This window comes from Ictalurus punctatus, chromosome 9 (genome assembly GCF_001660625.3).
Source record: "Ictalurus punctatus breed USDA103 chromosome 9, Coco_2.0, whole genome shotgun sequence".
NCBI classification, from domain to species: domain Eukaryota; kingdom Metazoa; phylum Chordata; class Actinopteri; order Siluriformes; family Ictaluridae; genus Ictalurus; species Ictalurus punctatus.
Genome location: NC_030424.2, coordinates 26200001 through 26219602, shown reverse-complemented (window position 1 = coordinate 26219602; position 19602 = coordinate 26200001). Strand labels below are relative to the sequence as shown.

General features: G+C 41.3%; 1 protein-coding gene across 1 annotated transcript in view; it reads left to right on the top strand.

Moving 5' to 3' along the window:
* shtn1 (shootin 1) overlaps positions 1-19602 on the top strand; it is a 49728-nt gene that overhangs the window by 12131 nt on the left and 17995 nt on the right. The window contains exons 4-13 of the mRNA XM_017476580.3: positions 1207-1301; positions 8214-8382; positions 8757-8854; positions 10898-10979; positions 11213-11307; positions 14588-14734; positions 15156-15309; positions 15906-16032; positions 17171-17256; positions 19525-19602. The exon at positions 19525-19602 is cut by the window's right edge and continues 29 nt beyond it. Of these exons, the coding sequence (XP_017332069.1) occupies positions 1207-1301; positions 8214-8382; positions 8757-8854; positions 10898-10979; positions 11213-11307; positions 14588-14734; positions 15156-15309; positions 15906-16032; positions 17171-17256; positions 19525-19602 (1131 nt within the window). The remainder of the gene's footprint in view (positions 1-1206; positions 1302-8213; positions 8383-8756; positions 8855-10897; positions 10980-11212; positions 11308-14587; positions 14735-15155; positions 15310-15905; positions 16033-17170; positions 17257-19524) is intronic.

The following is a 19602-nucleotide window of genomic DNA, read 5'->3' as shown; positions in this document are numbered from 1 at the left end:
ACAGGTTTGTGCGTACGGCCAGGTCCGTAAGTATTTGGACAGCGAGACAGTTCTTCCTCGGTTTTGCCTCTGTACGCCGTCACCACGATGGATTCGAAGTGAAGCGCTCAAGACGCGATTGAAGTGTAGACGTTCAGCTTTAATTCAAGCGGTTTAACAAACATATATTGCATCCACCGTGGACTGAAAGAATTCACAGACTCCAAAGAAATTGGACTGAAATCGACCGATAAGCGAATTCCTGGGCCGGTGTGGCCTGTTTCCTTGTTATTCCATAACTGATTAAGGAGATAATAGATTAAGTCTGGAGTTGATTCAGGTCGGGGGTCTGGACCTGACTGTGTGTAACGTAAACCAAAAAGCTAAGCTCAAACCCCCCCTAATTGTTGTTCATTTGAGAACGAGCTTCACATAAAAATGTTCGACATCATCAGTATTTTTCACACTAGTGTTGGGCGAGCGAGTGAGTGAGTGAGTGGTTATGAGGAAATAAAGAAAAAAAGTCTAAATAACGCTGCAAATATTAGATCGTTGTTGGGTTTAGATCTGGTCCGGAGGGCCGTGTTCCTCTGTGCCCTCGGTTGTGAATTATTTTTTTTTTAGGGCGTCAACGCCAGACGCAAAAGGTATTAGAACCACCGGAGTGAAGAGCTTGTTCGGGTAAAACGACGAACGGATCGACAGCGATGGATGGAAATGCATTTCCATCATTATTTTTTGAAGCAGTTGAGGTAACATCGAGATACCCGTCCACTCATACGCCCCGTCGTGCTCTGGCACCTACAGCATGTTTGATCGCATCCGTTACTTTCAAGCATTTAATGCTAGTTGTTATCTAATCCGTGCTTTTACCGTTTACCGATGCAAATAAAATCCTCAGATATCAGTACCACCAGTGTATCAGGCTGAAATTGCTGTGTAAGTAGATCACCAGACGGGCAGAGGAGTCGTCTTTATTGATCACTGAGTACACAATTAATTACAGAGGCGTACAGTAAGAATCAGGTTTACATTAAATACAAGTACACACCGCTGTGCGATTAACCTCATGGTGTGTTTTTAAATAAAGGGAAAGTCCTGAGGCTGCCATCTTGGCTTTCCTTCTGCTGCTTTGTTGCATAATATAGTACAAAATGCAAAAAGATTTGATATAAATTGCTAAAACGTGTGTGTGTCTTTCTGTCTGTCTCTCTCGCTCTCTCTTAGTGTCACATAAGGTGCTGCAGGAGGTCAGCAGTATGCAGCAGAACCTGGAGGTCGAGAAGACCTGCAGGGAGACGGTCGAGGCCCTGGCAACTAAGGTTCACCTTTTTTATTTTTTTTATATATATATATATATATATATATATATATATATATATATATATATATATATATATATATATATATATATATATATATATATATATATAATGCTGTACTCTTCTGCACTATTCTATACTGTTCTATACTATTGTTTTATTTTCTTCTGTTCTATCCAGTACTGCTCTGTGCTATTCAACTCTATTCTGATCTGTTTTATTCTATTCTATAATATTCCCTTCTGTGCTGTACTACTCTATTCTATATTTAGTTCTAATCTCTTCGCCAGTATTCTGTTCCGTTCCATGTGATTCTGTGCTGTACTACTCTATTCTAGGCTGTTCTGTGTAATCTTTCTATTCTTTGCCGAATAGAATGTAATCTCGTATTCCATGCTACTCTATTCCGCTCGGTTCTATTCTATAATATTCCATTCTACGCCGTATGTATTACGCTACTCTATTTAGTCCTAATCTATTCTGCACTATTCGGTTCTGCGCCGTACTACTCTATTCCTTGTATTTTATTCCATTTTCTACGGTAATACTCGATGCTGTACTGTTGTATTCTGTACTGTCCGACTCTGTTCTGTTCTATTCGGTTTGACACTTTTTACTGTTCTGTTCTCTTTTGTTAGATTTTCATTCGACTCTGTAATACTCTGTGCATTCATATTCTGCTTGGATTCTATTCTGTCCTGTAATACTCTTAAGCTATACTACTCTGCTCTGTTCGACGCAATTCAGTTCTATTCTGGTCTGTGATGTACTCTTGTGTTTTATTCTATTTTACGCTCTACCGTACTGTTCTCTCGTGTTTCACTGTATTCTCCTCTGACATATTCTCTGCTCCGTTCCATTTAATTCCGTTCTGTTCTGCTCTATTCTACTCGTCAGATTCTTTAATGTTCGATTTTTAAACTGCATTGATTTTATTGTGTAATATACTATTCTGCTACTGTTCTATTGTGTAATATCCACTTCTTCCTGTACTGTTCTGTGCTGCTCTATTCTGTACTCTTGTATTTTATTCCATTCTGTTCTGTATATCACTCAAAGCTGTTCTATTCTATTCTGTTCTATGCTGTACTGTTAAGTTCTACTTTTATCCTGTAATACTTAGGCCCGTCACGATAATCACCTTATCGACTTACCGTGCGATATACGGACGTGAACTCGATCATTTTTGCTGACGTCGATACCGCCCGTTGTGTTTACATAAGAATGAACGTCACCGAGTTATTTTAGAATAACCTGGACTCTCTGTCGAACTTAAGATTAAAAATGCGCATTCGAATGCAAAAGCTGTGCATTCGAATTTCAGATGTGCGCGAAGCACTAGCACCGATTTGAATGATTAAAACGTAGTGTTGGAAAATGACGCACAAGATATTAACAATGCAGTAACCGTTTTTTGGAGAAGAAAAATCTAGAAAGAACAGTTGTAGTGTTTCGGGTAATCCAGTCGTAGTCAATAATGTCGGGGATCGAGCCGCTTAAGCTGCGTGAGCTTAAGCGAATGAACAGCGGTAATGAATCCTATGCACACGGGCGGTTGTGGTAGAGCGTGGTGTCCACTAATCGTAGGGTCGGCGGTTCGATTCCCGGCCCACGTGACTCCACATGCCGAAGTGTCCTTGGGCGAGACACTGAACCCCAAGTTGCTCCCGATGGCAAGTTAGCGCCTTGCGTGGCAGCTCTGCTACCACTGGTGTGTGTGTGTGAATGGGTGAATGAGACACAGTGTAAAGCGCTTTCGATAAAAGCGCTATATAAGTGCGCCATTTACCATTTACATGAGATTAATCATACATATACACAATATAAACCTAATATTACAACTTCCTTCTGTACAAAATGTCACGGATGCACAAGTGACCTTGAGCTCAAGTAAGCCGCTAGGTGGAACGCGTAAGTCACGTTGTGAATACGCTCTATCCGTAACAACGCACTAAAACGCGGATAACTAAAGCACGAAGAATTCACAGTGTCGTGTTACCATACTGTACTCGTTGTAATGTTATTATTTCAGGAGATCAGGTTTTCACGGGCAGCTCTCACATGTTTTTGTCGATACGTTTACGTTTAAGTTCATACATGAAACGTGTGAATATTTGCTTTCCTTTTTTTTTTGCATTTTCTCGTCTAAAATTCGACGCCATTTTTAGTCCAAGTAAAACCGACTCGAATCGTTAAGCTCGTCATGACTGAATTGAAAGGATATTTTCGTCAGAAGACGAAAAACGATATTCTTTGACGTTCCAATTCCAACGTCTGAATATTCCTGAGTTAAAGGTTCATTGCGCTTTCAGAGGGTGTACGTGCATCATTAAGCGCACTATTAAATGATCCGTATATCGGCGTGTCTTAAAATGACAAGAATACGGTTTATCACAGTTATTTCTGGGAGAATATATCTGTACTGTTTGTTCCATCCTATTGTTCTCTAGGAGTCGATTCTCAGTTACACCATGGCGACGCATCAAAGTGTTTAAAAAAATAAATAAATAACCGAATAATACGTACAGCATTGTCATTCGATTTAGCTAACCTAACCTTCTAGCTTCTCACCATGTCATTACAGTCAGTATATCAATTCTGTAGTGGTTATATCCCTCTCTGTTGTCACTTTTTTAATTACTTCAATTTATGCTGTGCGCTTTATAAAGAATTAATTTCTGTGCAAATCCATCCCATGTGTTTTGGTTTAGTGGAGCAATAGGTAAGGTAGTAAGTAGTTTAAGTGGTAAATAGTTGAGACTAAGGGGCAGTGACGGTTATTAACCAGTAAGCGGGCATTATTAAGGAGCATCCCGTTTTTCCCAATAAGGATATTATTGTAAATATATATCACGATGTCTGTAAGCTAATTGGAAGCGCGCACTACGTCAGCCGTGATTTCAGAAGCCAGCCAGTAGCTTTGCACATCTAATAAGACGGTGTAGTACAGAAGAACAAAAAAAAAAAAAACTTTATATCGAAGACTTTTTTCAGATTACTTCTCGTTGCCCAAGAGACTTTATGCAATATTTAAAAAGCGCATATGGTTCTATGCAGCGAATATTTACTAGGTAGTCGTGCAAGGCTCTCGCACGACACCTGTAAAAGTCTTAAATGCAGAGCAAGGCTTGCTTTAGACCTTGCGAGAGCAAAGCGTAGGGTGTTTAAACAGCGTCAGGGTGAGCCAGGTGTGTGAGGCGGCTTGTGGACGGAGATCATGGCCTCTTTTCTGAGCTCTTTTTTTTTTTTTTTTTTTTTTTTTTTTTTGATGGATGAATCAGCTTTCTACTGCCCTGCTGCCTGATAGGCCCATGCAGGGAGAGCACGATGAGAGAACAGCAGCATGGAGGGCAGGAGCATAGGATGAAAAGATTGAAAGGGAGAAGAAAGGGAGGTGGGAAGGTGATGTACCACTGCGTTTTGTGCTTGTCGTGAAAGGAGGAAGAGAAACAGAGACGAGATTTGAGCGAGGACGGATCCAGTAATTGAAGTTATTCTCTTTTCGATCTGCTCTGTTTCACAATTTCATTATTTAATATATATATATGCTGTAGTACATTTTGGCGAATGCATATTCATTAGGATGATTTGAGAGTGCCTTTTTTTTAGGCTGCAGAATATGGCCTCTTTTTCTGAATGGGTTGTTTAATCTACCTCAAAAAATTCATGGATGTGCACGCGTTCTTCTTTCTACACATGAGCATTACGTCTTTTTCGTTCTAGGAGGCAGGTTATAGGCATGTATTATATTATACATTGCTGAAGGTTCCAGACGTGAGTGCATCAAGTTTATATCCATGGCAGGTTTTTCGGTTTGCTCCTAGACATAGCGTATTACTCTGGCGTATAACATAGAATGGATGATTTTAATGTTTCCCTACTACCCTACAGCGGTATACCGTCACAGACCTCAACTCGGACAGCAACTTTGTGAGGAAGTTGTTCTTAGGATTTTCTTTTTCTTCCTTTCTTTTGTTCAGAAACGTGTAATAATACGTTTGAACACACATTGTTACTGTCGTCTGTGTTTCAGGTTTCCTGTAATATTTTGTACTTGTGTTTCTGACTTCGACTGCCAGGGGGTGCTCATCTGAGGTCGTTTCTCACAGCTTGCTCCTACAACTGCTTTTGGCGTTTCAGCGCTGTCCATCAAACAGGAAATAGACCCACAGCTGAGCCGTATAGTGCTCTGGCATTATATGCTTTAGAAAAGCCTGATTTGGCCAATCACAATGCTTCCTCTTTCCCATTAAAGAAGACGCCGGTGTGTCCTGCTAATGCTGGTGGCCACTGTGTTTGAAAACCCCCTCTTACTCTCTGTGTGTCTCTCCAGTCCTTTTGTTCTGGTCCCTCTTTGGGCCATCTCTGGTGTGTACGGCCCCATAGCCAGCGGGATGAATTGTGGTTTCACAGCAGGAGGTTTTAACAGCCCTTGTGAGAGCTGTCTTCTTCCAACACTGTCACACTGAACCATCTCATTTTATCCTCCCCGATAAAACCATTTTTTTTTTTTTTTTTTAGCGTTAACCACTTTAGCACTTCTGTTGGTCCTGTGAAGAAAGGGATTGATTTTAAGGCTGGATAGAAACCATTTCAACATTCAAGTGTGTGTGGTGTATAAACAAGAGCTAGTGCATATTGGTATTTGTTTTGGGTTTAGCTGAATGTGGCATTCCTCAAGGCTAAGTATGGGCCACTTTTCCTTTTTTTTTTATTTTTATTTTTTATATCGATTAAGACATCGGGGGCGTTTTTAAACTTTAATCAGATTAAAGAACCGTTTCCTTCAACCACGTTTAAATCGAGAGATCTGCCTCCTCAAAACATTGCAAATAACAATAGTTAAACAAGGTATTTAACTATTTCACGATGAGGTTGCCGTCTTGGCTGGAGTTCCACGTCTTCAGAATTCCCGATGTGGTTTTTGATCACTAATTAAACAAGCAAGAGGTGACCTTGGCAAGGAAAAACTCCCTTGAGATGACACGAAAGCTCGAGCAGAACCATCCTCTTACTAGGTGGGATTGAGTGTGTGACTGGGTGCTTGCGTGACGTCCCGTGATGCGTATTCCCGCTCGGCTTCCGGTGTACCTCGGATCGGTTTTCGATGCAGCTGAACATCGAACGAATTAATATTCTAGCGAATGTTCTGATGACAGATTTTTCATGAAATGTTCATCTGAACTAGACTTTAAGCAACAAACAAAAAAACACTACATACAGTGCTGAGTACTTTCTTTCTTTCTTTCTTTCTTTCTTTCTTTCTTTTCAAAAATATAAAGGTTAGGTTGGGAAAATTACAGCATTGGTTCATTTCCAATTTACATTTAAATAGGCGAAAACAATTTCTCTATCCGTAGACCGTCGGAGAGCCGAGCGAATCAGCTCTAATAACCGCCATATTTCACACATTTGATTCTTTGTTTCCGATGCCTGTAATTTGTCTGCCAACCTGGCCCCGTTTCTGGCGGCTGCAAAAAAAAAAAAAAAAAAAGAAAAATCATAATCAATTTCTTAAACTCTGGAGCATCCTGAATTTAAAAAAAAAAAAAAAAAAAAAAAAAAAAAACAGTAACGGGGGAAAGAGCAGGCTGTGGCAGTCAAATCAAAGTGCAATCCAAACACATGACATTTTGTTTTGATGTCGAGAACAGAGGTGATGATGGAGTTGGGGTGTGGGGGGGTGGGGGGGTTGTGCGGCGACCTCCGTGTGTGTGTGTGTGACTGATTTCTGCAAATGTGTAATTTCACATTGGCGCTCTCACATCAATGCTGGATGATTATCACTTAGTGTGTGTGTGTTTATCCTCGCATTATGTGTTGTTGATTGTATTTTCTAATACGCGCATTCAGAGTAAAGGACATCATCAGGAAATGGCTTTGTGTGGCGTCTGGTCCCGACGGAGCCGTCATTAATAAACGCTCGTTAAATAGAGGTGGCATACAGACGGGGCCGTTTAACACCCTGCTTCGACCAATATGTCGTTCAGGATTCATTTATTTAATTCCGATCCCTCCGACGCTATTGGCTGGTTCGGTCCCCACTTAGCAGCCTCTCACCTTTCTGTTTGTGTATATGGGCGATCTTTAAGGCCGTTAATTGAACCTTAAAGAAAGCATGCAGGTATGCCGGAGAGTGGAAGGGTGGCGTGGAAGGGAATGTGTATATGGCTGTACGTGATACTGAACACTGAATGATATTTACATGGTCTGTATCTGATAAAGTACTGTAATTATCTTTCTTTCTCTGCTTCCTCCGCCCTGTGTGGCTATATTATTTTACCCTTGATTATTGCTCTTTTCACCTGTGTGTGTGTGTGTGTGTGTGTGTGTGTGTGTGTGTGTCCCTCTTTGATTGAGCAAAAAAAGGACACGAAGGCTGGTATTTCAGGGAGAAGCGGTTCTACTGTTGATTTTATTCTTGATTTATTCATTTTGAAATGTGTTTTTTTTTTTTTTTTAAGCAGTCGGCTTGTTATACGTGTAAGCGTAACAAGTATACATTGCACAGAGACAGTTATGCTTAATTTAAGACTATATATTCCACTATGTGAAAAATTCATTCATTCATTCATTCATTCATCTCGAGTAAGCACTTTATTCTGGTCTGGGTAGCAGTGAATCCAGAGTCTATCCCAGGGGCGCAAGATGGGCTCCATGCACACGCTCATTCACACACTCATCTACACTCAGGGTCTATTTAGAGTAGTCAATCAAACAACATGGCATGTTGACCGGAGAACATTAAGGAAACCCACACGGACACCGGAAGGATCTGTGAGTCTCCGCACTGATATCAGGATTGATGAACCAGGGAGATGCTGAAACTGTAAGGTGGAAACATGATAATAGTATTTTAACTGTGTGTGTGTGTGTGTGTGTGTGTGTGTGTGTGTGTGTGTGTGTGTGTAGCTGAACAGACAGAACCGCTCTCTAAAGAGGAAAAGTATGATGTATATGGCTCATCTAGATGCCAACGTCGTCGCCGAAATCAACCTGACTGACAACGAGGATGAGGAAAATCATCAGGAGGAGGGGCCTGGGGTGTGTAGCTCCTCCCACTGCCAGCTTGTCATCTCTGGTATGTCACCCTCCCTTTAAAAAAATAAATAAATAAAATAATTAATTGATTAATTTTTAAAGAAAATAACGCTATGCTTTACCGTATGATTCAAAGACGTTTCACTGCTATATGATGATGCAAACTGTGCTCACTGGGACGAACACGGAGAGGCCACGCCCACTTTCACTTGTCCACGGAAAGATTTGCAGGAGATCGACGAAAGAGAAAATGTTTCATGAAGAGCAAATACAGTGCAACGGTTCAGCGGGAGAATTAGACTGGACTGATCTATAGAATTGATTTGAGAGTACAGCCTCACACTGATTTTGACTTCAAAGTGTGTTTTTGTTTGTTTAGAGAATAACTTTGTACGTTTGTGTGTTTTGAATCAGAGCTGAGGAATAAATTAGAGTCGGCTCTAGAGGAGAAGAAGCGGTTAGCCATCGATCTGGACACGACAAAAGATCAGCTCCGTAAAACCCGAGAGGAAGTACGCGCGAGTTCTGACACCGAGTTACACACACTCGGAGCTCTCTCTCTCTCTCTCTCTCTCTCTCTCTCACACACACACACACCCGCATACACCCACATACACCCACATACACCCACCCACACCCACATACACCCACATACACCCACACATACCCACATACACCCACACACACACACACCCACATACACACTTTGTGTCTTTTTTCTTATCATACAGTACTAGAAAATTTGGCACCAGAAAACTGGAGCAGTTTGTTTGGGTTTTTTTTTTTTCTTAAAGCTTTATATAAAAAGCTTCAAATCTCCCTTTAGTCTATTCAAAAGCTAAAAAAGAAAAGAGGAACCAAACGTGTCACTTGTTGGAGTCTGTGCTACTCAGACCCTCTACTTTCTCATGTTATACTGTCAGAACAGGACACTTCTTTTATTTACTCCTAAAGTCCGGAGAGATGCTGGGAATTTCATCTAATCATATTTGTTTATCATTTATTTTGCTTGTAATAGGCATGAATGTACAAAATAGTCCCACTTTATGAAAAGTGTCCCACTTTATCAGTATTTACCCTTACAAGTGTATACACTCACACTCCTGGCATCCTCCACTGACACACACACACACACACACACACACACACACAGAACATTATACACACTCAGATCCTACACACACACAGAACATTATACACACACACACACACACACACACACACACACACACATTATACACACTGAGATCCTACACACACACACACACAGACAGAACATTATACACACCCAGATCCTACACACACACACACATTATACACACCCAGATCCTACACACACACACACACACACACACACACACACACACACACAACATTATACACACCCAGATCCTACACACACACACACACACACATTATACACACCCAGATCCTACACACACACACATTATACACACCCAGATCCTACACACACACACACACACACATTATACACACCCAGATCCTACACACACACACACAGAACATTATACACACTCAGATCCTCCACTGACACACACACACACACACATTATACACACTCAGATCCTACTCTGACACACACACAGTACATTATACACAATCGCACGCTACACTGACACACACACAGAACATTATACACACTCGCACGCTACACTGACACACACAGAACATTATACACACTCGCACGCTACACTGACACACACAGAACATTATACACACTCGCACGCTACACTGACACACACACAGAACATTATACACACTCGCACGCTACACTGACACACACACAGAACATTATACACACTTGCATTTGTTGCACCCCACACAGAGTACTTTAACCACACCGAAGTTAAACAAGTTTAAGGTTCCCTTCGCCAAACACACACACACACACACACACACACACACACACACACACACACACCTGCTCACAATTCACAAACTTAAATGTCAAAATGAAAGGACTGAATAGAATATATCTCATGAACTCTTTTTCTTATCAAAAAGTCTAACAGATAAAATCTCTCTCTCTCTCTCTCTCTCTCTCTCTCTCTCTCTCTCTCTCTCTCTCTCACTCTCTCTCACTCTCTCTCTCACGCTCTCTCTCGTTCTCTCTCACTCTCTCACTCTCTCTCACACTCTCTCGCTCTCTCTCACGCTCTCTCTCTTGCTCTCTCACACACTCTCGCTCTCTCACACTCTCTCTCACACTCTCTCACTCTCTCACGCTCTCACACACTCTCGCTCTCTCTCACACTCTCTCACTCTCATTCTCTCATTCACTCTCTCTCTCGCTCTCTCTCACACTCTTGCTCTCTCTCTCACACTCTCACTCCTTCGCTCTCACTTTCATTCTCTCTCATTCACTCACTCACTCTCTCACTCTCACACACTCTCTCTCACTCTCTCATTCTCTCTCACTCTCTCATTCTCACTCACACTCTTACTCTCACACACTCTCTCACACACTCTCACACACTCTCTCTCATTCTCACTCTCTCTCTCTCTCTCTCTCTCTCTCTCTCTCTCTCTCTCAGCTCCTGCGAGAAAAACACGATAATACTGTTTTGATTGCTGAAAAGCTCCAACAAAAGAAGCTCTTGGGGAAGTATAACAGAGGTCCGTTCCAGTCGCTGTAACCCTGCGCGCGCACACGTGTGCTGCGTCACCTCTGATCTCTAAGACAATATAAACACTTGTATCATAATTACACCAGCAATTCGATGCAGGGGTTTTTATAATCAGAGTCCTTGAGTGCTGCAATATTTTGTGGCCTGTCGATGCCACAATTCAGACACTAGTCTCATTTATTACTTTACACACACTGTGTGTGTGTGTGTGTGTGTGTGTAGTGTCTCGGTATGCGGTGGAGGAGTACGAGGCCTTGCAGGCTGATCTGGAGCTGGAGAAGGATTTACGTGTAGAGGCAGAGAATTTTGCACACAAGGTGAGAGCACACAAAACACCCACCCACACACACACACACACACACACACACACACACACATCCAATGGAATATCCAACAAGCCATGACACAGTGCATCAAACGGAAAATTGGTAGCGTAGGCTGGGTTACGACACAGGAGTGTGCAGGGTTAGCGGTAGGCCAGCATACACATGCAAAGGAAAAAGTCTCGTCACATAGAATTAGTGCCAACGGTGATATTTGTGTGGTGACTTGGGAGAACCATTCACAGGATGAAATTTTGATATGTTGTTATGTGTGTGTGTATATATAGTTCTGAAAACTACTGGCTTCCCTGAACTGAAATATCTTTCTCTTTTGCATGTATATCAACCACAAATGAAGTTCTAGCATTTTAAAATGTGGTTACCTCCAAAAGTGGACTGGGAGAAATGTTTCTTTTAACACGCAACAGTCTCGAGAGTTTACAAACATCCAGCGAGACGCAGTTCTGTGGACTGAAATGCCTTGGTGATGAGAGAGGTCAGTGGAGAATGGCCAGGCTCGTTCGAACTGGCAGAATGGCTACAGGAACTCGGATAATCACTCTGTACAATTGTGGTGAGCAGAAAAGCATCTCAGGATGCACAGCATGTCGAACCCTGAGGCGGATGGGCTACAACAGCAGAAGACCACGTCGGGTTCCACTTCTGTCAGCCAAGAACAGAAAGCTGAGGATGCAGTGGGGACAGGCTCGGCAAAACTGGACAGATGAAGACTGGAAAAACGTAGCCTGGTCTGATGAACCTCGATTTGTGCTGAGGTACACAGACGGTAGGGTCAGAATTTGGCACCAACAGAATGAATCCATTCACCCAGTCTGCCTTGTGACATCAGTCCAGGCTGGTGGAGGTGGTGTAATGGTGTGGGGAATGTTTTCTTTTCACACTTTGAGCCTGTTAATACCATCAATCATCGCTTAAATTCCACATCCTATGTGAGTATCGTTGCTGATCATGTGCATTCCTTCATGGCCTCAATTTACCATCTTCTAATGCCTACTTCCCGCATGATAACGCACCATGTTACAAAGCAAAAGCCGTCTCAGACTGGTTTCATGAACATGACAACGAGTTCAGTGTTCTTCACTGGCCTTCCCAGTCAACACCTTTGGAACGGGGTAGAACGGGAGATTCGCAACATGGACCTGATTCTCAAAGGTATCAGGTCCAATTTCTTGTGGAATCTATTCCACGAAGAACTGAAGCTGTTTTGAGAGCAAATGGAGGCGCTAACCAGTTTTAGTATAGTGTTCCTAATAAAGAGCTAGGTGACTGTTAACAGCATACAGTATGACTTCTTGAAGTTGACTTCTTAACGGTGTCAAAACAAAATCCGATTTGCTAGAATTCAGCCAGGACGTGTAAAAGGAAATACCACCAATAACAGTTCATCCGTTCAGAATAAAGATGTATACTAAGCATTTCGAAGTAGTTTTGCTTTTAAAAAAACGCATGGTACGGTGCTAACGCTCAATACTTCGCGAAGTGCAGAGACACGAGGGGTTTAAATGATAAACGTGATCAGGGGTGAAACACAACACAGCTGAGAACAATGATGACACACCTACGGGAAACAACCGATGACGATACAGGGGCGGAAACAGGACATAAACCACGACAAACGCATGTGTCGAAAGTAAAGAAAGTCAATGTAGACCCAAAAGCGTGCGTTGGCTAAGAGACCGCGCACTGGGCTCACACTTTGGGCTCACGGGTTTCCAAGCGAGCCGCATGCTACAGCGCTAGCTCCGGGGGTAACACCTGAAGTGAGATGACTGAGCAGTGTCTTTGGTGGAGCGATTATTCAGTAAAAGCATGCAAACATTGTCATTATTAGGGAGCTCCTTATAATGACCGTGTTTGCATGCAGGTTTGTGTTTCTCCTCGTCAAAGTCGAATTCCCTTTTGAGGATAAACTCTATAATTAACAGATCACAAACATTCAGGTAATCTGTCTAGCAAAGGTTTCTGAGAAAGCCATGCCACTACAAGATTGACAGTTGTGTTACAACTAGCTCCTTACATCTAGTTAATGTGCGAATCTTATAAAAATGTGACTTTTATGAAATGCCATGCACGCTTTTTTGGTGTAGTGTCAAAATCATCCCTGGCACATTTATTCAACAAGCTGGCCCAGCGAGAACCGTGGATTCATTTGACGGACAAAGAAAACGAAAAAAAAAACTTTTACAGAGGTCATGTAGCCATTATCTCCTGTAGGAATGCAGCTGTTCTTCATCTGCTTTCAGATGATCGATGCGTTATCCCAACTTCCTTCAACCAATTCCTATTGCAATACCACCTTCTTCTTATACCTACCCACGACCTTCAGCCCTTCATCGAACTGTACATTTTTGGGTTTTTTTTTTTTTTTTTTAATCTACCCACTGACATTAATGTCTCGATCACAGTCAGGAATGCTGCGCGCCGTCGGAGTCATCATGCGCGCTAGACATTCACAATAGAAAGCTACTTCACTTCTTGTGGTCGGTGTATAGAGGAGCTGTATACACAGATTCTTTCAGATCAAATACGGATACTTGTTGTTTACTCTAAAATAAAAGGCTTCATCGTCCAAATATCGCGAGTTCAAATCCTGATGATGTCACAGCCTCCCGTGGCCGAGAGTCCGTAAGAGCAAAAACCTCTGAGTGGATGTGAGGGAGAGCATATGTTCTACCCCCGTCAATCATAGGGTGAGAATAGACCAAATTAGAGAGAAAATAGAGAGAACGATGCCATTTATTCTCTTATATCACACCTATTTTGTGCAGCTTTTGAAAAACAGTGGCTTTGCACAGTACATGTTGTGCTTACTCATAACTGAATGGTATTAAAATAGTAAAATGATTTGTCGTTCTCATTATATTTAGCTAAATTTTGAGTTCCTCTTATTGGGTAACATTATACAAGTGTTGTTAGGCAGCAAAATCCCCAGTGTCGCGTTAACACCCTACAGTGTTGTATATGACCATGTATATCTCTGAAAGGGTTCATCCGACACTGGGGATTTTGCTGAGTGTGTTTACTTTTTTAATCAGTCTTCATCATTTTACATTTAGCGTAGCATCAGCACACGTAGCAGCACAGTGTTCTCCTGAATGTAAGACTGGCCTAAGCTGTCATTTCCGCTCGCCGTCATTGATCATTTGAGCATGGTTACTCGGTATAAGGCTCACGGGATTTTAGATTGCATTTTTAACTGGAGGCACAGCCAATCAGAAAGCAGAAACGTGTGCGTGTGTGTGTGTGTGTGTAGATGTTGGTGGAGCAGAAGAAGCTGAAGAGACAAAGTCAGGCCCTGATGCAGAGTGTGTCACCTTCTGAAGCTCTGGATAATGCTCTTAAAGAGATCAGCGCACTCACACACACCATGGAAACACAGCGGTTGGAGCACCAACGACAGGTACACACACACACTAAGGGTGTCACAATACCAAAAAATCTAGTAGTCAGTACCGATACCACCAAAAATACACGATACTCGATACCAAAGTCGATACCACGGCGTGGTATAAAAATACAATTTCAAAAATACAATGAAAAACTCTCCTGGAGGACATCCCCCTCTGGCTGATACTGGCAAAGAGAGAGGGTGGGGCGGTTTATATTTTAGTTATCAATCACTGTCTGACAATGACTAATAAAACAATTGAGGCTACAAGTGCTAAGGCGCACTCCTAAACACACACACACACATTTATACATGTATCCTATAGTTATACCAGATGGAAAAGCTAAAGCAGACACACGCACAAGTACATACACAGAAATCTAACAACTGTTGTGCGTGTGCGCACGCATGTGTATATGTTATGTGTCTCCAGCTGAAGCGTTTGGAGGATGAACTGCACGGCTCCGAGTTGCAGAAGCAGCTGGCTGCGTTGGAGAGGAAGACCGTGGTGCTGGAGGAAGAGAGAAGAGAGTGTATGGAGAAATGTTCCAGAACTGAGACCGAGGCCAAAGACCTCCGCTTCACCGGTACACACACACACACACACACACACACACACACGGAGCTTAGCATACTGTGATTAAGTAAGCAATAAAACGCGATATGGTGCGCTGTTATAGGAAAATAATCAACAGCAGGGTGGTGTGCCGATATAAAGCCGAGTCAAAGTTTGCTGCAGTTTGCTAAAAACATCTGTAACCCTCCGAGATGTTCAAATATAACGTTATAAAAACTAGAAAAAAGCGTTGCAGGAATGTTTTAAAAGCAATGTAACTAGCTTGGTTATTAGCAACTATCACTCTATAAAATAAAGTATTAAATAAAAAATCGATATTAAATAAGCTGCGCGCCTGTAACTGTAGTCGCTAAAAGCTACACACATGATCTAGATGGATAACTCAACGCTTGGAATACCATGAATTGCATCCATTTGTGAGAATGATGTCATTTATACTGCCGCTCACTTTCTTTCTCAGGGAGTGTTTTTGTCACCGTGTGTTGCATTGTGCCCGTCTGTGTGTGTTATACTGTTTGTATTTGATTGGGGCTTTCACTGCATGTGTCTCTGTACCTGTTTTATGGCATGTATCATTGTGTGTGTGTGTGTGTGTGTGTGTTGTAGTGGAGGAACTGCAGAAAAAGCTACAGCAGGTGTCAAATCCTGTACCTGCCCTAGCTCCTCCTCCTCCTCCTCCCCCACCTCCTCCCCCTCCCCCTCCTCCACCTTCAGTCTCAAACAACCCTCTCAGGTAAAAGTGTGTGTCTGTGTGTTGAAATAGCTGTACAAAACAGGGCTGGGCAATACGACGATATAATATCACTACTGCGATAAATTATGCACTTTTCAGAGATATCGTCAGTATTGTGATGTATTTTTCGCACATTTAAAAAAAATAAATAAATAAAAAAAATAAATGCATATACAGACGCTGATTAGAAGCAGCCAATGTGATGTTCGAAATGTCTTCAAGTATAGTGACGAGAGATTTTTGCCGAGTACCAAGGCAACGGGACTCAACTATGGTCTGTTCATGTTCCTCGTAGCCTAGCCGAATGGATCGTAGCCTACATCTAGATTAGTTTTTAGTGTATTACATTAAGCATTTTATTAACTTTGTTAACTCTAGTGTTACCCATGTTGTTGCAAAATGAAAAAAATGCATACAAGTAACGGGAAGAAACGGCACAATTCTGGTTGTAAAAAAAATTCTGGTTGTTTTTAAAGTAAAAAAAAAAAAAAAAAAAATCTTTCTAGAGGAGTAACTTGAAAGTTAGGACTGAATACATGGAAGGAAAGTGTTATTGTGTCATAGCATATAAGAACCAATCACGTACCAGTATGCAAATGCAGACGGTACAGTACTAGTCTACCATGGGAACAGGCAGGATGTTTAGGGTTGGGAGTGTTTCTACTTTGCAGGTTCATAGAATCTGGGTTTCTTTATAGGTGTAAAAGTGTTTTCTGTTATTTAATGGCATTTTTGTGCAACCACACCATCAAGCAATTTACTTCAAAATCCGATCTTGAAAGACTTTAAAAGCTAATGGATTTTGTGGTTTATTGGACAGTATAGTGTTTCTAAATTCAGAACAGTGCAATGATGAATTCTGTGTAAGATGACTAATTCGAAGAAACCGTATAAAAGAGTAACATCTGAATTAGCCAAAGCTAAAGGTGTTTATTTATTAAGACTAAAATGATTGGAATGCGTCTTAAAGGCAATTAGTAATTACCAAAATTCACTAAGATGGAGATTTTTAAGTCGGATTTGACTGATGATAATAAACGATTCATTCATTCAGAGCAAACAGATGCTCTCCGGTACTGTTGCTGTTGGGTTTATCGTTTGGTTTTTGTTAACATTTCTTTCCCTCTCGCTTTTCTAGCTCACTCATGTCATTGCTTCGTAAGAAAAAAGGCGCCAATAGCGACATTCCTTTAGTAGAGAAAGACGCCGCGCCGAAAGATCCAGGTAAGAACACAGTGTGTAGAAGTGTAGTGTAAGAGTGTGTATTGCTGCATCATCTACTGCTATGATGTGCCACCTTGTCCCTATTGAATTATCGGCATTCCACAGGCAGAAGGAACAGTACACACTCGAACACACTGAGCACTTTTACCCCCAGGACTCTCACTTTTCTACATCATTAAAATAACTCGGATAACTTCAGTGTGGTTTTCAGTTCCTTATATTAATTGAATTCAAATTGTAAAAGGAACGTGATAGGAAAGCCCAAGGAGAAACCCAAATTTGTCCAAACTATTAAAATATTTTAAGGGCGGGGGGGTCCCCACTTAGTTGAGGCACAAAAATCATATAAATGAAAAGAATAAAATAAATAAATCCATAGCAAGTTTCCTATTCCAACCTCAGCACTGATCGCACTTGATTTTCTTACATCCTCGTGTGCGTTTTTCTTTAAAAATAAATTGCACATCGTTCAACCAAAAGCAAAGCGTACAAAGGTTCTCATTCCTGTTTGCCGACCTTTCTGAACTTTCTTTCCTTTTTGTGAAACATTTCTGTACTAGGAACTTTTATACCTTTTTACATTTATAAAGAATTCCCGAGAAATACTTTGCGTGCCAACTTATTTGTCTTACCCGACTCGCCACCGATTTTTCTAACCCGTCACATACGGCGTTCGGCAAGCGCGCGCGGTGTGAAGGAAACGAATTTTCATCTTGGAGCACTCTTTCATACCTCTAATATGTAGGAGGACTGTGACATCAACTTTTTTAGGCCTCTTCCAAAAATAACAATTTTCTGAAAGTGCACTCAAAATGACAGAGCCATTAGCAATGTGAACATGACAGATTTCAATTATTATTAAATGCTTTTTAAATGTCAGCAGGGCCTGGAGGAAAAAGAGAAGAGGGAAAAAAAAAACAAAGCCCTGTTTTCTTACAGCTTCTTACAGAAGGTATCGTGCGTAATCCAGCGGGAAATCTTTGCAGCTTGATTATTGAGATACTGGAACACCCCCCCCCCCCCCCCCCCCTTTTTTTTTTTTTTTTTTTTTTTTTTTTTTTTTTTTTTTTTAATGAAGTGACATAAGATATCTAAAGGAAATTCGCTTTGTTGCTTTGTGTTGGTTTTGAAGAAATAGTAATTAATATACATTAGTGTTGATGTAAATACTGACCCACCCTGATCGTATCTAAAGTACAGGTCCTCTATTCCTTCACTCGTATTGCAGTGCTATACACTTAATTTGTGTTCAATTTATATATATATATATATATATATATATATATATATTATAGTGTGTGTGTGTGTGTGTGTATATCTATATCTGACTGGAAGTATGAAGACTATCACTGTTGCCCCAGGCATATAGTGTGTATGTGTGTGTGTGTGTGTATATATATAATATAATATTGTGTGTATGTATGTATATCTATCTACCTATCTATTTATCTATCTACCTCTCTCTTACTGGAAGTATTAGGACTGTCACTATTGCCCCAGGCATATCAACTGTGTTAGTGCTTTTCTTGAAAACAAATGAAAAGCGCTGAGGAACAAAAGGCAAAAAGTTTAAATCATACGAACTTTTGTTTGGCCTTCGGCTTTTGGAAGTCACGTTACGAAAATTCACTTCTATTTTAAATGACCTTGGTCAGACACTTTTACCACCGGTTTAATCAGCTAATTTTGGGCCTTGACATTTACATAAAACCACCCAGTTCTGCCATTAAGCTCTGAAGTATGTGCTCTATTCACAGATGTAAAAAAATGCGAATAAATTTCCCATTTGTTTTTTCGCCCAAAACGTTTCGACCTGCCGCAGCATGTGAAGTCGGCGCACGTCGCGCGTCTGCGTTTGCAGGATTGAATGTGAGCGTTGGGGGCGAACATGACCAAGGCTACATTCCTGGCTGATTTGATTTGTTGGGAATTCCTGACGTTTTCTTTAAACCTCACCACTGAATGAAGCTTTAATAGAAGAACGTAATGAACGTTCTGCTCGTTCGCACTGCAGTCAAGACTGGTATTCATTGGATGTTGAATCATTTTTAAATAATCTTTTTTTTTTTTTTTCATTCGTAAATTCGTTCCTCAGAGATTTTTTCAGTCCGGTTGGATATTTGTAGCAGTGTGATTACTATCCTGCATCCTATTTATTTGGGTGTGGAATTGTTGCTTTTAAATGCATTTAGCATTCAAATACTTATCATTGTGTGTGTGTGTGTGTGTGTGTGTGTGTGTGTGTGTGTGTGTGTGTGTGTGTGGTAGAGAAGGACATTAGGCAGCAGGCTGTGTCAGAGATGATGGAAAGAATTAAAAAAGGCATTCAGCTCCGGCCAGTTGGCC